General features: G+C 37.8%; 1 protein-coding gene across 2 annotated transcripts; it reads left to right on the top strand.

Annotated features, from left to right (window-relative positions):
- The first annotated feature begins 991 nt into the window (after window positions 1-991).
- LOC109987725 (scavenger receptor cysteine-rich type 1 protein M130) lies at window positions 992-14,120 on the top strand. 2 transcript variants are annotated; one of them, XM_020638911.3, is made up of 17 exons: window positions 992-1,145; window positions 2,330-2,406; window positions 2,746-2,772; window positions 2,897-3,208; window positions 6,100-6,393; window positions 6,489-6,803; window positions 7,391-7,675; window positions 8,661-8,975; window positions 9,071-9,364; window positions 10,172-10,480; window positions 10,777-11,091; window positions 11,453-11,761; window positions 11,872-12,165; window positions 12,271-12,606; window positions 12,709-12,816; window positions 13,151-13,235; window positions 13,419-14,120. In XM_020638911.3, the coding sequence occupies exons 2-17, from the start codon at window positions 2,355-2,357 to the stop codon at window positions 13,561-13,563; spliced, it is 3,795 nt and encodes a 1,264-aa protein (XP_020494567.2). In that variant the 5' UTR covers window positions 992-1,145; window positions 2,330-2,354; the 3' UTR covers window positions 13,564-14,120. The 2 variants fall into 2 exon arrangements, with proteins under 2 accessions (XP_020494567.2, XP_065819968.1); XM_065963896.1 differs by lacking the exon at window positions 992-1,145 and adding an exon at window positions 2,021-2,177.
- The last annotated feature ends 3,411 nt before the right edge of the window (window positions 14,121-17,531 follow it).

Below are 17,531 nucleotides of genomic sequence, written 5' to 3' on the forward strand. Positions count from 1 at the left end.
CTCTGGCCTACATCTTTTGGGAGTTCTTAACTTCCCTTTTCTTGCTGGTTCCTGTGAATTGTTTCAGATTGCATGCTTTTTTTTGACTCCAGCTGTTACAATTTTTCTAATAGGAAAGTTGTGCTTCAAGTATTCTCTCATCTTTTGTTGTTTGTTGCTGTCTCTCCGTCTGTTTTTCTGTTTCTCTTTCTATCTTCCTTATTACCCCGATGGTAACGTCAGATGGCTGTTCACCAATGGGTCTGGTTCTGCTCGAGGTTTCAAATGAAGTTTCCCCAGTTTCCCATTTTGTGGCAAAAATGTTTTTAGTGTAATAAATGATTAGAAATAAACTAATTAGAAGTGTGGTGAAATTGTGTCCAACTGTAACCGGATGTAAATTAAGGAAATTCTACATTTGCTAACAGATGGTCAAAACAGGCAACCATAAAATGCTGAATTGACATGTTTAGTTATGCAACATCATGTACAGCCTCAATGTAATCTGACAGTTTGTTCTTAAGAACAAAAAGCATCGTGGCTCAGCTCACAAGGTAGAAAACCACGTTTGAGACCAGAAATTCTCAGAAACCAATCAGAACATCCTACAAACAAAATCAATGTCAAAATGCAAATAAATTCAATAAAACAGGTTTATAGCCATGACCAAAAGGGGAAGTCAAATGTTTTACCATGTATAAAATGTAATTTTATTTTAACAAGGATATTAATGATGCAAAAACTAAAATGGGCTGCAAAAAAAAGATACAAAATAAGTTAAAAAAAAATCTCTGACTTATTCTCACCTGACATTATGAAAAGAAAAAAATAGTACAGATCACATTCAATCGTTTAAAATGCAAAGGTGTGACACATGGAAGTCTCAAAATAAATTCAAACGAAGTTTGAGGTGCATAACAGGAAATTAAAAAAATTCAAATAACAATTGAAGTTCAGAGGTGCACAGCATTAAAGAGAAGAGGAAGTGTAGATCACTCTCAGGCCCTGTGAGTCATAATTACTTTTGGAGCTGGGATAAAAACTGGTTCTGTCAAGTTGAGAATTTGTGAGAGAGCAGATGTTAATGGATTGAGGTCTGTTGCCTCAGCTCATAACTGTTCTGTTGCTCATTTCAGGAAAAAAAACTCACCAGTTCATGCTTTAAGGTAAGACATATTTGTATAATATGAGATGTCAAAGATCAAAGATACAGATTTACTTCTATAGAATATAACAGGTTAGTTTCTGCTTGTAACGGATCTTTAAAACTTATAGCAAAAAAAAAAGGGATTTTAGCCATGGCTGTCTTTTTTGCATCAGCATTTTTTTTATTTATTTATTGCTGCAACATTTGTGCACCAACCAATGGGAAATGTTATCCTTCATGGTATACCTTCTTTTTCTCACAAAACTGATGACAAAGAAATGTACTTCGACTTTGTAGAATAATTCAGGTCTTCTGAAGCCAAAGAATCTCATTGTGAGAAGCGAAAACCTAATTCAACCAAATTGAAATCAAAAACGTAATTGTTTTTTCATCTTTGATGATGAATAATTAATGACAGGATCAAGTTGGCCACTGCAACATTTTGAGTAAACTGCAAAACTTGAGAATAAGAATAAATGTGTATTGGTTTTCAATTAATATTTTGATATTTAAGACGCAACATATGATACAAAACATATGCGATTTTGTGTAATTTGACCTGACTTGGCTACAAATTGGATAACCCAGGGAGGGAGGGAACACGTTGTGGGGCTTAGGCAATGGGAGTCAATGGTCAAGTCCACCTCTTGACAGTAACTCAGCTTCTGATCTCTTTGATCTTTCTTTTACCCCTCTGCAGGTTATGTCCAAAAATGTGTGTTGCTAGCATGTATAGCTGTTTCCCAGTATTATGTTTCCCAGTATTATGTCACATTTTGTTGGATTTTTACTGTTGAACGTGGTATTTTTGAAATGGTGATGTAGATATTGTGTTAAACAAAATGAAATCTCCCGTCATCCTCCGCCTTTAATGATTGATCAAAATGTCAACATCCATCCAGGTTGCAGTCCAAGTCCAGGCAGCCCCCTTTATTCAAAACAATTACTGGATCTGTACATGGGGCGTCTATTCGTTACATGTTTCTTTCGTAATCAACTTCTTTTAAGTTTTAAGCTTATTGTATTAGCTGAGGATATTCAAATTTAAAAGGTAAGAATGCTCTCATGGTCTTGTTTGGCAGAGATTTGTTGGTTAAGAATCGACAAGCTCTACATGTTCTTTCCGAAGACAGATATGGAAATAACAGAGAAATGAACAGTAACTATGTTATTTTTAACAATGTTTTTGTTGTTAATTGACAGCACTGATCTGCTCCAACCACACATTATGAGTTTTGTTCTCATGGAAAAACAACATTTTGTTATTTATCTGTCAATAGGTAAGTTTTTTTTTCCATTTAACTTCTTCCTTTTTCTTATGAGTTTCTTATCTCCAATCAGCATGAGTGGAATCCAGAAAAAGAGATGTTTAATGGAGTCTCACAGCTTATTTAATTTGAATATGTTTATGCCTAAATGTGCCAAATGGCTATTCTTTGGGCCTATTGACAAGGTTAATGTTAAACTATTACACTAATGAAATTAAATGGTACATCGGGAAGTTCCTTGTACTTATATGTAATAAATCAGAAAAATTACAGCGCTTATGGCTTTGCCTTTATTAAACAGTATTCTGTAGATGTCATTGGCAAGAGTTTGATTGTACCTTTCTCTTGTAGGTCTACTGAGCCTTTCGCTGCTAACAGGTCAGTTAGATTCATGTTTTTTTTTCATGCCATCAACCCATTATTTAGATACATGTTTACACCCTTATGATTGTAGAGCTCATGGTGCCTCAGTCTTAGCTTTGTGTTCATTTTTATTTTACAGAATGTGATAAAATCAAGCTGGTTGGACCGTCACGTTGCTCAGGCAGAGTGGAAATCTTCCACAGGGACAGTTGGGGGACAGTGTGTGATGATCAGTGGAGCCTTGCCAACGCTGACGTGGTGTGTCGAGAGTTAGACTGTGGGACAGCCATAGAGGCCAAAAAACAGGCCTTTTTCGGAGAGGGAAAGAATGAAATCTGGTTGGATGATGTGCAATGTGCTGGTACAGAGGCGTCCATCCTTAAGTGCTTACACAGACCAATTGGGGAAAATAACTGTGGCCATGGTGAAGATGCTGGAGTGATCTGTTCAGGTAAGATTGAGTTTATTCATTATATTATAGTTCCTTTTAGTTTAATGGTCCTCTTGTGTTATTTTTTTTTATGCTGAAACAACAGTGGGACTACGCTTGATTTCTAATTATTTTCAGACACTTCATTCGGAGAATCAGAGTATTAATATAGGCGACACTTTCTTCTGATGTCACAGGGTTGGAGGTTCTGAGTCTGGTGTAATATGTCTCATTCTGTTACAGGTTTTTTTCATAGTATTGTATAAAAAAAGGGAATCTTAAAAAAATGCTCAGCAACAGAAACAACAATAGGTTGAATATCTGGAGGAAAATCTTTTTCAAGACAAAACAATATGAAAAAAAAAACTAAACAGAAAGGTTGATATGTTATACTGAATATCAGCACTGCTGTAAAGACAATCACAGCGGTGCTGATATCCAGAACAAGATCTCGACCTCGAGTGTGATATAGCTTTAATACGACAGGAAGACAAGCAGAAAAAAGTGGTGAATTGTAAAAATCAACTAGTCCTACAGATTATCTTGTAACTCCACCAACTCAACTAGTTCCACAATTCATATGAAACTAGACTGTTGCCAAGCAACCAAAAATTCTGTGCTACTGCACTCTGGCTACTCCTCTTGTGTCCATGATTACCACAGAGCAGCTAATTTGTAGAACCTTTTATTGTGTGTTAAAATAAATTAATTATATCATGAAACCAGGGAAATTACAGTCTGTTGTGTGATTCTGAGGTATGAGATAGATGAATAAAGAAAAACACTGTCAGCTGTAAATGTCAATTAAAAGAAGGCTATGTACTCCTGTGATAAATAATGTAAAAAGTCCCATACTGTGTCCGAAACCACATACATACTGCCTACTACACACTCAAAATGTGCATACTGCATTCTAACCAGACCATGAGAATGCCGTTCTCAACCAGTTCGCAACATGCAATGACAGGTCAGCGACGTACTTCCAGTCCGAGCTCCATTGGATGAGCTAGCATCAAGCTATAGCATGACCATCGATCCGTAAATATAATTCAACAATATGCAAACGTTTACTTTACTTATACAACTACATAGCCATTTAATATTATTTGGCAGTATGTAAACTGTATTTTTTTAAGCTGCTACTGTAGTTGGCTGGCTGGCAATCTCAGCAATTGGATAGTCTAGCTGTAACAGAAAACATTAGGCAGCCGCTTGATTACATGCTCGGAGATTGTCTGTCGCGATTGTCCTACTGCCTCTAGGTGGACTTTCCGAATAATATATGGGGTGTTTTAGTATGACCAGTGTTCTCCCGTTTCATACTTAAAAACTCTGCCCGATCTAGTATACATCTGGGTATTTCAGGCATACACAAAAGTACATACAATGTTTTTGAAACATATATACTCATTTTGACGTCACATTTGGTATGAATAGTATGAAAATACACTGTTTCGGACACAGACCTAGGGATGTTATTCTCCTGTCACTCATGGAAGGCCTCTTGTCCAATCAGATTGCTTGGTCTGAACTAACTGTTATATATAAAAGTGGCACACAATGAAAGAAAAGGGTAGATTCCAAGCAAACTGTATGAATGCTAATGTTAGCTAGCTAATGGCAAGTAAAGCTAGGAATTATCATTATTTATAAATTGATTGGTGGACAGAGCTAAGCCTCTGTGGTTAATTAGTAGGCTAATGGATGAAGTCATATTAGAGTTGTTCATATGAGGTGTGAAATGCTCTCATTTGACTACTTGGCTTATAGTTCAAGCGCACTGCTAAAGAGCCGAACAAGCCTTTGGGTTAAGAGAAAAGTGTCTTCAAGAATATAAAACAATTCTTGTGGCCTTTTGTATAAGCTTTGAATTACTATGACCTGTAGAATAAGATACTTCAAAGACATGGCACATAGCAGTCTACAAAATGACAAGTCTTCATATAATGCTAAAGCTGCCTAGAATAGCTTAGCTCAAAGACTGCAAACTGGGAAAATGTAAGAAGGAGAAATGTTGAATAGTTTTAAGACATACCATTAAAAAGGTATAAATTAGTGAGAGTTCTTATGTTCTTTTTGACACCTTTGGCCTAAGCCAAGCTCTTTTCTCTAAATGCTGTTTCTGTTATGTACTTCTGAGCCTGATTTCCTGAAAAAAAAGTTAACTTTAAATATTAATGATGCACTAACCTGAAATCATGGAGTGTGTTGATTTAGCCACATTGCAAGTATCCTTCCTCAATTCATACCGAGAAGAGAAATTGTTCTCATGTCAGGAAGGCCATCATGAAAAACAAGGAAGTACAGAGACACGCAGCTAACTCAGCATTTCAGTAACTCATCATATTATTGCATCTTGTGTTCAAAAGCTATTACTGTTGCAGTGACACAACAGCCATGTCAACACCTGACCAACTGCTGCAAATGTAAAGTACAAAGGGCAGAATGAAGAGATGGGATATAAACAAAGCCTTAGCAGTCTAAGCAGACCTTATTTTGAACTTTAAAGCTGTTTTGAGAGGCTGAATAATTGTCTTTGTTAACGGAAGTTGTGTAAATTTTTTAATATTTATTTTAGCCTTAGTTGGAAATTAAACAAGATAAGAACGAGGACTTTTTATCTTTTTATAGGAAAGTTTTGTGATATTTATTTGTTAGGACTTGCTCATTTACAACGCAAAGATTTAAAGACTGTGACCTTTTTTGGCAATGACCTTCTTAATATCATCGTTGCTGTCCCACATTTTGAAAAAGTTACAACAGCTTGTGAGTTTTTAAATAGGTTGTTTAATTACATTTTTATTGGTACTGCTTGTCAATTTGATGTCCTTAATACAATTACTATTTAAATACACTTTGGCCTGTTCCACACTTGTTTTTTTCTTTTTACATTTCTCTACACTTTTTTGCAGATCATGTTAAGGCCATCAACGGAAGCAACCGCTGTAATGGCAGAGTGGAGGTCTACCATGATGGTCGCTGGAACCGAGTGTGCAACAATGACTGGAACATGAAAGAAGCTGAGGTCATGTGCAGAGAGATCAACTGCGGCACTCCTGCTGTGCAGACAGAGGTGCCTGATTTCGGAGAAGCAAACGTTTTGGGTGGTTTAAAAATCAGCTGTTTTGGAAATGAGACCTCTGTCTCTCAGTGCACAATCCAACAAATGAAGGAAAACTGTGTTGACGCTACGACTCTCTGTACACGTAAGGCATCCATGTTTTAACACTATATCGGATAACCTCACACTGACATATTACCTGCTGATTTTGATGCCCTTGATTTGTATTTCATCCGACAGATAGTAAACCGATCCGGCTCGTTAATGGGACAAATCGATGCTCAGGCCGGGTGGAGGTCTACCACGATGGACAGTGGGGGACAATATGTGACGACCGATGGGGCATGCAGGAAGCAGCTGTGGTGTGTCATGAGATGAGTTGTGGGAATGCTCTATTTGTGAAGTACAAAGCCTTCTTCGGCACTGGTCAGGATCAGGTTTGGTTAGATGATGTTGAGTGTACTGGTCATGAGAAGTCCCTCGCTGACTGCCCTCACAGAGGTTTCGGAGAGCACGACTGCGATCACAGTGAAGATGCTGGAGTCGTTTGCTCAGGTAACACATGCTTAGCTTAACTGTTTGTTGCTTAAGATTGCCACATGTCTGTGAAATCTCAATGATACCCACATTTTTTAGTGCCAGAGCAATCTAGCAACAAACATGGCATATGCTGACTTTATACTGACACAAAAAGCAGAACAAGAACTGCCATGCTTATCTGTTAAAAAAAAGAGACATTTCCATTTGTTTGTGTGTGTGCAATGTCTGCAGTGTTTACACGTGCTAATTTTTACTGGGGAATAAATCTACTACCTTTCTCTTCCTGTAAATTCTGAATTTCTAGCAGGAGAATAATTTACACATCTCTAGAGTGTAAGAAAATCCTCCTGCAGCATGTCACAATCATCATTGGCTGTTCCTCTTTATGTGTTTGTTCTTTGACTATTTGACTATATATCTTTGATATTTGGCAATATCCCGTGTTGTGCCTTATAAGAAGTAGATTCGGTTCTTCTAACCACATAAAATACCATCCTAAAAACAGGATGGCATAAAGTACAAAACACAGCTCATCATTGCTGAAATATTAACATTTACTTGCACATTTTAAAATACTTCCTCTCTAACTCTTTGCTTTACAGCAACTGTCAAATTGTCCAATGGGACTGAAGCCTGCTCAGGCAGACTGGAAGTCTTCCATGATGGCCGATGGGGAAAAATGTGTAATAATAACTGGGGCCCTGAAGAGGCTGCAGTGGTGTGTAAGGAACTCTTTTGTGGAGCTCCAAAAAAATTCGAAGAAGATTTTGGCGAAAGTGGAATGAGAGGGTTTACTAGTAGATGCTCTGGCAATGTGAGCTCTATTGCCCAGTGTGGGATTCAGGACTTCGCAGGAAGATGTGACGGTGTTTCGCTTTCATGTGAAGGTAAGACACCAAAGATAGTGATTACTACACTGTTAGAAAAGATGTGATGATTGAAACATGATTGGCCTTTTTATGGAATGCCCAATATTTAGTAGTGAGGTTGGATCTAACATAAATCTCTAATTATCATAAATAACATTAATCCTGAGTGGGGTTGTGAGTACTTGTTCAAAAAGTTATTATAATCAATAACACACTAATTTATTAACAAAATAGTTATTATGAAGTTAAATACCATGAAAGCAACCAAAGCAACTATGTGTTTTCGGTCTTTCTTGATTATCTACTTGTTGGTTTTTAACCTTTCTCTGGAATGGTGACAAAAATAATTATTCTTCTGTAAGAATAATTTGTCGTCAGTGTAGCTAACACATCAAAGGAAATTAATTGCAAAGCTTGACTGTATTTGAACTACTGAGTGCACAGTTGAACTTGACAAAAAGGTTCAGTTGTCGGAGTTAGTTGTCTGAAGAAGAAGAAGGCATACCGTATTAATCTCTCAGATTTTAGAAAAAGGATGGTCGCTAATGGAGAGATGTCAGAGTGTGGGGCTGCACACAATAGAGTGCCCGAGCAGTTGCTAGTTTGTTACTTTGCTCAAGGGCACATCAGCAGTGCCAGTGAAGTAAGCTGGCACGTCTCCAGCAGCCAAACCAAGTTCCATACTTTGGTCCATACCAACACATGAACCAGTGACACTTCAGGTCCCAACCCAAGTCCCATAGGGACTGAGCTACTGCCACCCACATGTCATGTTTCATTGCTATGATATGTGTTCACTGCATCAACCAATGATGACCACATTTTGTGTGATCCTCTTTTAAACCGAAGCAAAGTCACATTTTCTTAAATTTGTGCTCAAACTATGGACAGGATTTATAATAGCTATAGACTTTACGAAAGACAACATGAAATATGTTTGTGAGTCTATATAATCCCCAACTTTTTATTTGCACATTTGTTTCACATTTCACTTTATCCTCAGGTAGTCCACAGATCCGGCTTGCCAATGGCACCGACCGTTGCTCTGGGAGAGTCGAGGTTCTGCATGATGGCCAGTGGGGAACAGTTTGTGATGATGAGTGGGACATCAGAGATGCTGAGGTGGTGTGCAGAGCCATGGACTGTGGAACAGCTCAGACAGCCAAATCTGGTTCCTTTTTTGGTCAAGGCCAAGGAAGCATCTGGCTGGATGATGTTGGTTGTGTTGGTAATGAAACAACCCTGATGCATTGCCGACATCCGACTCTTGGAGAAAATAACTGTGGGCATGGCGAAGATGCTGGTGTTGTGTGCTCAGGTATCTTTACCTTTTATCCATCAACCACATTTTTCTTTCAATCTTGTCTAAATACAAATTAACTAATAGCTAATTCTCTTTTCTTTGCTTTCTAGCTACTATACGACTGATTAACGGGACTAGCCAGTGCTCAGGCAGGGTAGAGTTACACAATGCCGGTCGCTGGTCACCAGCATATTATATCAGCTGGGGAATGAGTGAAGCTGAAGTGGTGTGCAGAATGATGAATTGTGGAGATCCTGTCAAGGTCTCAGGATCATTTGGTCATGGCAAAGCAACCAGAGGATATAAGATCAGCTGTAGTGGTAGAGAGAGCTCTCTCTTGCAATGTGACTTGAGAGAATATGTGAGGACCAGCAGCGTTGAAGAGGCAGGAGTTGAATGTTCAGGTAAGAGTTTGACTTTAGAAATTCAATTCATTAGGCCACTTGTTGCTGATTAATGTATTACTAAGACATTTTCTTTTCAACATTCTACATTAAGTAGTATGCTTTGTCTGTTTTGTTGTTAAAAATATGGTCCAGTATATTTAATTTAGCATGTAACCTCAAAGTAGATCAGGGTCATGGAGTGTCGACAACTTGACAGTGCCAAACTGACTCATGAGGTCCACCAATCCTCAAATATGTATCTTTACGATCTTGACTCTCTTGCTATCCTCCTTTAAAGTTTATATTTTATTGGAGACTTACTCTATTGTAAGGCCTCTAACTAACATCATCTAAACAAGCCCATTCTCACTACCTTTCCCAATTTGGTAGCTTGGACAATGGCCCCAGGCATCCAAATCTATAGTTTTGGGTTAACCCTGTATCATCATATCTTGAAACTGTTATCTCAACTATTTTAGTATGAGGTCCTTGGAATATAAAGCACAAAATTCCCCTTCGGTTTTAAGTTTAGAACAATGAACCACAGGATGAAACTAGGAGTCTGGGATCAATTCCTCTTTTAAACTAACAGTCAAGGTGACTACTATTGGAATATAATTACTTATTTAGTTATCAAGCTCTGATCAAGATGCCTCTGGTTGGCTGCCTTTGGAGGTCTTCAGGGCACATCCAACTGGGAGGAGACCCCAGTAAAGACCCAGAACTCGCTGTATGGATCATATATGGCTTGGGGTAACCTCCAGATCCCCCAGGAGGCATCAAGCTTGACCCAACTTGCTTTCACACAAAAACTTTCATTTTCAGGCAATGTAAGGTTGGCGGATGGGCAAAGTCGGTGCGTTGGAAGAGTGGAGTACTACGACAAAGGCCAATGGGGGACTGTGTGTGGTGATGCCTGGGATTTGAATGACGCAATGGTGGTGTGCAGACAGCTAGGCTGTGGGAGGGCTCATAAAATAAGCACCATTGCTGAGTATGGCCATGGCTCTGGACAGACCTGGATTGATCAAATTGAATGCAATGGAAGGGAGTCAACCCTGACCCAGTGCCCACAAAGACCATTCAGAGACAAAACATGCAACATCACTTCTGTTGCTGGTGTTTTGTGCACTGGTAAGAAGAATTTTCAAAAAATGAAAAAAATATTTTAAAGTTTTGTTTGCATTTCAACTTTTTTTTCATACAATCCTTCCAATTCTACTGTCTTTTTAACTTAGTTTGATACAACTTGTTTCTACATATAAAAATGTACATCTTACAGAGCACAAATCCTAAACGTAGTGCAGGTAACTTGTAACTTGTCTTTCTGGTTTGTGTTTCTTTTTATATAGACAATTGTACAAAATTGCTTTAGGTTGATGATGAAATATTTGATATTGTAAATTCATTTTAGTATACTTTTCTTACAGGAGGTTTAGAGGTCCGTTTGGCTAATGGTAAGGATGAATGTTCTGGCAGAGTAGAGGTCCGTCATGGTGAGGAGTGGCACACTGTGTGTGACACAGAGTGGACTTACAGTAAAGCTGCAGTGGTGTGTAGTCAACTGGAATGTGGAGAGGCAGTGAGCGCCCCCATGGGTGCCCATTTTACCCAAGGCAACGGATCAGTTGTGGAGGCAAGCGATAACTGTTTTGACAATGTGACATCTATTCAACAATGCTCACTCAGAGGTTTCAGAAGTTCAACATGCGGGCATGAGAAAGATGCTGGTGCTGTCTGTGCAGGTAATACTTTTGCCTCTCTTGCATTTCAAATATTTTGATCAAAATTCTCATGTGCATTTGAAAAATACAATATTTTCTGTCATAGTTTAACAAGTGTTTCTGTGTACATTTACCATGACAAAAAGCCTAGTGTTTTTTATTTGGTTTAAATAGTTAATCATGTGCAAAATCCAAGCTTAATTCTACATTGTATTCTAAGTGGCCAGCTGCTATGAAATAATTTAAGTGATATCATCAGTGCTTTATTCATCAAGTATTAAAATGTATTTAGGTTGTATTTAAGAATGAAAATGTATGTATAGTATGTCTTTAGCACCTTTCCCTACCTTTATGCACATATTATTTCTGATTTCATATGCAGCAAGGATTCAGTTGGTTGGTGGCACAGGTCAATGCTCAGGCAGAGTGGAGGTCCACTATAAAGGCCAGTGGGGAACAGTGTGTGACGATGAATGGGAAATGCAGAATGCTGATGTGGTATGTAAACAGCTTGGCTGTGGTCATGCAGTTTCTGCTCCAACAAGTGCCCATTTTGGTAGAGGCAGTGGTCCAATATGGCTGGATAATGTGAATTGTAATGGGGATGAGTCTGCTATCACACAATGTCAGCATCCCGGATTTGGAGAAAATAACTGTGGGCACGGTGAAGATGCTGGTGCGATCTGTTTAGGTAAGATGTCTGGCGTATTTAAATCTTTTAAAATCACTACCTCATAACTGGCCTGCGATTGGAGGCTGCCTGGGATGAAAACACTTACATTGATGTTTTTTCTGTTTCAGGTGCCCTAAAAAAGCCCCAAATCACTTTAAGTCCTGGTCCAGATGTAAACTGGGGAGACAAAGTTGATATCACCTGCACTGTACTGACAGAACATTTAGGTGGGACATTTGTCCTGAAAAGGACCCCGGGAACATTTAAAATGGAAAAATACTCTGAAAACGAAGCTGCAACCTTTAGTTTCCCTAAAGTGGACTTCGAACACAAGGGGTCATACTTCTGTGAATATCAAAAGAGATTGCCAAGTGAAGTCATCAATTACCCTCAAGGAAACATTGCTGAGCTCTCTGTCACAGGTCAGTCATCTTTTGGCCTACTTACAAACAACATTTGTTTGGGGGAAATGTAACTATTCAAAATGGCAAAATTTAAATGTAAAAGTCTGTCTCTCCTTTTTGCAGTGCAACTGGAGATTCCCAGCATCTCCCTGACGTCTCCTCATGCTATGGTGGTCTACAGCCCTGACAAAATATCAGTCAAAGAAGGAAGCAGCTTCTCTGTCACTTGCTCAACTCATTCAAGATACCCTGGAGGTTACTTCTATCTGACAAAGTCCAACGTAAACTCAACTGAAGCTAAGCCAGCATTTGGCCATACCATCTTCTACCTGGCATACTTTGAATTCGATGCAGTTAAGATTGAACACCAAGGAGACTATAAATGTGTCTACGGGGTTAACATCTCTACCGAATCCTTCTGTTCAGTTCCTTCAAAGTCTCTCCAAGTCACTGTAATTGGTAAGACCCAAATATAATTTATTTTGTTTTTCTTTTTTTTTAGTAATAAAAGCAAGATTTCTCCTTTGCTAACTTTACTACACAATTTTTACATCCCTATAGCGGAGTCATCTTCCTCAGTTGTCACAGGAGTTTCGGTGGGGCTTGTGGTGGTGCTACTTGTGGTGGTTGCTGGTTATCTGCTGTGGAAAAGGCGATGGCGGCTTTCTGGTATACGACAATACTTCAACAAACAGACTTTATAAACTGAAGAAAAGTTTTTATTTGGACTAAAAATACAAATGGATAACAACCAGATCAACTTAGAGATGCCTATAGTTACCTGAAATTTTGCACAGATTCTTGTTCATGTCTGTCCTATCTTTTTCACTGGTCTTTTAGTAATGTTTTGTGCTGCCCCCAAGTGGAGAAAAACTGTTGCATGTTTAAATATTACATAGGCCTGTTGTATTGGTTAACTCCTGTATTTAAGTAGCTCTTTATCCTTTTTATTGGATGATTGTATGACTGCTGTTGTCATTGTGATTTTCTGTTGGCTTTTCAGATACTTTGGTACAGTTCTCTAACCGGTTTGGAGGAGCGATAAAACAAGATGCTGACGAAAGAAGCAATGTAGCATATGATGGAAGGTAGAAATGAAAACAAAAACATCATAGCTGATTGCAGAACTGCCCATAATGTGTTGTTTTTTAATAATGTATTATCATTTTAAGAATATGAAACTCACTCTTAATTAATTAATTATAATTTAGATTTAGAACAACTTGGAAGTCCCGTGTGATTTTAATTGCAACTCTCTTTCTCTTTCTCAGAGCCCGCAACACCCAAGTGAGTGAACCAGCACACAGTCAAGTCCCAGATGACAAGAACGTGGATGTTGATAACTCTGTCGAGAGGGTCCCTGAGGACTTGGCTGGGAGAGTGTGTTATGAGCTTGAACCACTTGTTCTGTCGTGATAGCTAAATTGGCTCTCTTAAAAGAGGTGTTTACTGCCCTCTCTGCTTACAAGTTTCAAGTCTGCCACCCCTGTAACCACACCAAAAGAGATGCAATAATGTGCCAACAAAGGAACACAGCAACGATATATTTCCAGTTATATATTTAAGTTGCTTTTTAAGATAGAAAGCAGAAAGTCAAAGACTTGTGATAAGTATGTTTGTACACCTGTTTAAAAGTAAACTGATGCGTTAAGACCAAGTCTGCCAGCTTTACGTTTATACATTCTTTGTCGTTTGCTTTAAAACTTTTCGTGAAGTGATCAGTTAGAGTTTATGATTCAATTTTAAGTTGCAAACATCATGCTTATGTCAACAGAAAACAGTCGCTTTACTTTTGTTTCACACCTAATCCGGGAAAGCCTTTTTATTTTCCTGGGAGGTTGTGCCAATCACAGAAATTAGGTCCTCTGAAATGTGTGGAAATACTGATAACACTGTATTTGTATTGCATGTTCATTGCCTTTTTTTTCTTCCTGAATGTGAGTGCTTTCAATAAATTTGTATTTCTAACACTTGCCTCGTGTCTTTTTTTGTTTTTATTTCCCATTATATTACACATCACTATTACATATTTTGATTATGGTGTAAAATATTATTAAACTTTACTTTAACAGCAGTTGAGAAACAGTAGACAAACATATTAGTTACAGATATACATTTCTTGTTTTTTGTAGAGACCCTTTATATTATCATGGTTAATTTTCAAATAATAATCATTATAATTTGCATTTATGTTCATAATATCTCCAGTGGAAATTGTGTATTTAAAGGAGCAAATACATGAAATCCCTTTGAAATGTTAGAGTAGAAACTAGACACAAAGGCCTAGTTTACACTTGGTTTAAAAGTAGTCCTTAGTGATCTGATCACACATGGACAGGTGCAAATGCTCCAAAGAAACATGGGTTTTTATTTAATTCAAAATTGACATGGAGTGATCATATAAACAAGATTAAAATAAATGCAGGATGGTTGTTTTTAAAAAAAAAAAAAAAAATTTGCTTTTGCAGTTTTACAAAGACTGAATACATAATACATACATACTTAAGACATTTGGCAGACGAGCCAACCAGGAATTTGTGATCTGAGAGACGGGACAAGACAAACCGGACACACAAGACAAACTGGACGAAACCGAACACATAGGACAAATGGGGCAAAAGCCAGATAGACAAATAAGATAGAATCCAAGAAAGGGTGGCTATCTAGAAGTACTGCACATTATGGTTTGCTGTAGTTTTAGTAACAAACAAAAAAAGAAAATGTTTATAAATAATAGAACAAATAAAAAAATAAAAATGAATAAATTGAAAATACAGCAGAAAAAGAAAAAAATAGTATATGCATGGTTAGATAAGAGAAATGATAATGAGAGAACGACTTAATAAAGTGATATGAGGATTACAGGAGGAGCTGTTTGCGGAGGTAAAGAGGAATCAGCGTTGGAGATATTGCAAAAAGGAGGACCAGATATTTTCAAAGGAAGCCATATTATTTTTCAAAGATGCTGTGAGTTTTTCGAGGTTTGAGTGGTCTGTGCGTAGGTTGAGCCAGTGGAGTATGAATATTTTGGTTCTGTCTTTCCAGTTTAGTAGTATGACTTTTTTGGCAATGGTTAGTGACATTAACAGGAAAGGTTTGAGGTGTTTTGAGAGTGGCAGAGAAGAAATGTCACCTAGTAGTGCAATGATGAGGCATAGGGCGATGCCGAGGCTGAGGATCTCAGACAGCTTGCTCATGACCTCCGACCAGAAGGTTTGAATGCGTGGGCAGGTCCAGAGGGCAGGAAAGTAATTATCAGTTATGGTGGGACAGTGTGGACAGGTGTTATTTTGGCTGAGCCCATACGGTAGAGTTTGTGAGTGGTGTAGTGTGTTCTATGGAGGACTTTATACTGAATGAGTTGGGTTTTTGAATTACAGGTCATAGAGAATGTGTTATTGCATATGTTTTGCCAATTGAAATCTGTCGGGAGAGTGTTGATGTCTGTGATCCATTTGTCTGTAGGAATTGATATTGTTCTTCTTTAGATGAAATGTCTGACTGGGTCAGACTGGGGAGCAAGTAGAAGTGCTTTGAAGAACATTTATGTTGTTTTGATAAGAACTGTTATAAATTATAGAAGTCTAGTATATAGGGGAGCAGCAAAAACACAACTTAAGAAAATACAGGTTATACAAAATCAGGCTTTAAGATTGTGTTGCAGGGCTCTTAGGGCTTCTCCAGTCACAGCAGTCCAAGTTGAGATGAGCGAGTTTCCAATGAACTTGAGCTATAAACAACTAATGATTAGCTACTGGGCAAATCTCCAAGGTCATAAAGAGGAATACCATCAAACAGCGAAAGCCCTCCAACCATGCTGGGAAAGTGGAAAAGCAAAAGCAGAAAGTTGTGTATGGGAAGCAAGTAAAATGGCAACACAAATGGGATTACATGGGAAAACATACAGCGCTACAGGACTGTAACTAGTGACACTATTTTGATTATTTCCTCCTGTGACCTTAGATCTTTATCTTCAAAACAAAATGCAGAACCAAAAAGACAAAGGAAAATTAGCATATTTAGTGTATAAGAGAATATACACATAAGGCTTTTATCTCTACAGAGTCTAAGAAAGGAAAAACTGGATTTGCTTTTGTCATTCCAGAATTAAATATAAGTTATAAGGAAAGAACATCAGATCATTTGGCAGTAGTTGAAATGTTGGCGATTAGAATGGCATTGCAGTGGACAGAGACACATAAATTGGAAAAATAATAATGTGTTCAGATTCATTATTGTCACTGGTATCATTGCAGTCTATGTCATCACAAAGTAGATTAGATTTAATTTATGAAATACACGAGTCACTCTTTAGATTGCAGAAATCACAAGCAGTTGTTAGGTTCATGTGGGCACCAGCTCACAGGGGGATAGAGGGGAATGAACTGGCTGACAATCTAGATAAACAAACTTTAAGGAGAGAAACAATCATGGCGGTAACTTTTAGTAAAACTGAGGCCAAAGCAGTAGTCTGAAGCAAAATCACCCGGCAAAAGATATGGGACGAAGAGCAAAAAGGACGTCATCTTTATCAAATTCAAAAGAAAGTGGGAGGAATGGAAACAATAAGATAAAACAGGAGAGAACAAACTATCATGACGAGACGAGGACACACAGTGTTAAATAAAACAATGAACTTAATAGGTAAACATCCGTCAGGTTTATGTGATTGTGGACAGGAACAAGAGACGGCGCAACATGTTATTCTATCTTGTCAGAAATGTAAATCTCAGAGAGCAAAGCTAAAGGAAGAGCAGAGAAAATGTTGAAATAATGAGTCGTAAAAATGTGTTGAATAATGAGGAAATAACATACAAAATTAATTTTTTAGAAGAAACTGGACTAAAATAATTGAATTAATTTATTAACTTTTGATGATTTTTTGGGGGATTTTTTTGGGTGTACAAAATTTTGAATTAATTATTATTTTTTATTTTTTTTATTATTTCATTTCTAATAGTCATAGGTATTCTGGCCCACACTCCAGCATAGGTGGCAGTAATGTACAAAAGCTAGTTGACATACGCCATTAAAAGAGAAGCAGAAGAAGGACAATTTGAGGCCAAAGCTGGAGGGAAACACACAGGCAGGAAGAAACACTGAAGACATGAGCCACACGGGGTAAAAACTACAACAACAAAACATTAGGAAACACTAAAGACACAGAAAACTCAAGAATGTAACAATAACAATAAACACTAGAACATAGAGAAACACAAGGCCAAGAAATTACAAATACAAAACTAAATAAGACCAAATCATGACAACAACTATGAAATAAGGCAATTGCAGTACTGAGGCTACCATTCCCGGCGTTATCAAGCTTCATATAAAGTTTTATATCGCACAGAGTTTTGTGTCCATATTCTCTACATTTTGCATAT

Source organism: Labrus bergylta, chromosome 15 (genome assembly GCF_963930695.1).
Source record: "Labrus bergylta chromosome 15, fLabBer1.1, whole genome shotgun sequence".
Lineage (NCBI taxonomy): Eukaryota > Metazoa > Chordata > Actinopteri > Labriformes > Labridae > Labrus > Labrus bergylta.

Coding starts and splice junctions, on each gene's coding strand:
- LOC109987725 (XM_020638911.3), top strand. CDS start 2,355: ATGAGTTTTGTTCTCATGGAAAAACAACATTTTGTTATTTATCTGTCA. Junction 6,394..6,488: donor CGCTACGACTCTCTGTACAC/GTAAGGCATCCA, acceptor TTCATCCGACAG/ATAGTAAACCGATCCGGCTC. Junction 12,166..12,270: donor TGCTGAGCTCTCTGTCACAG/GTCAGTCATCTT, acceptor TCCTTTTTGCAG/TGCAACTGGAGATTCCCAGC.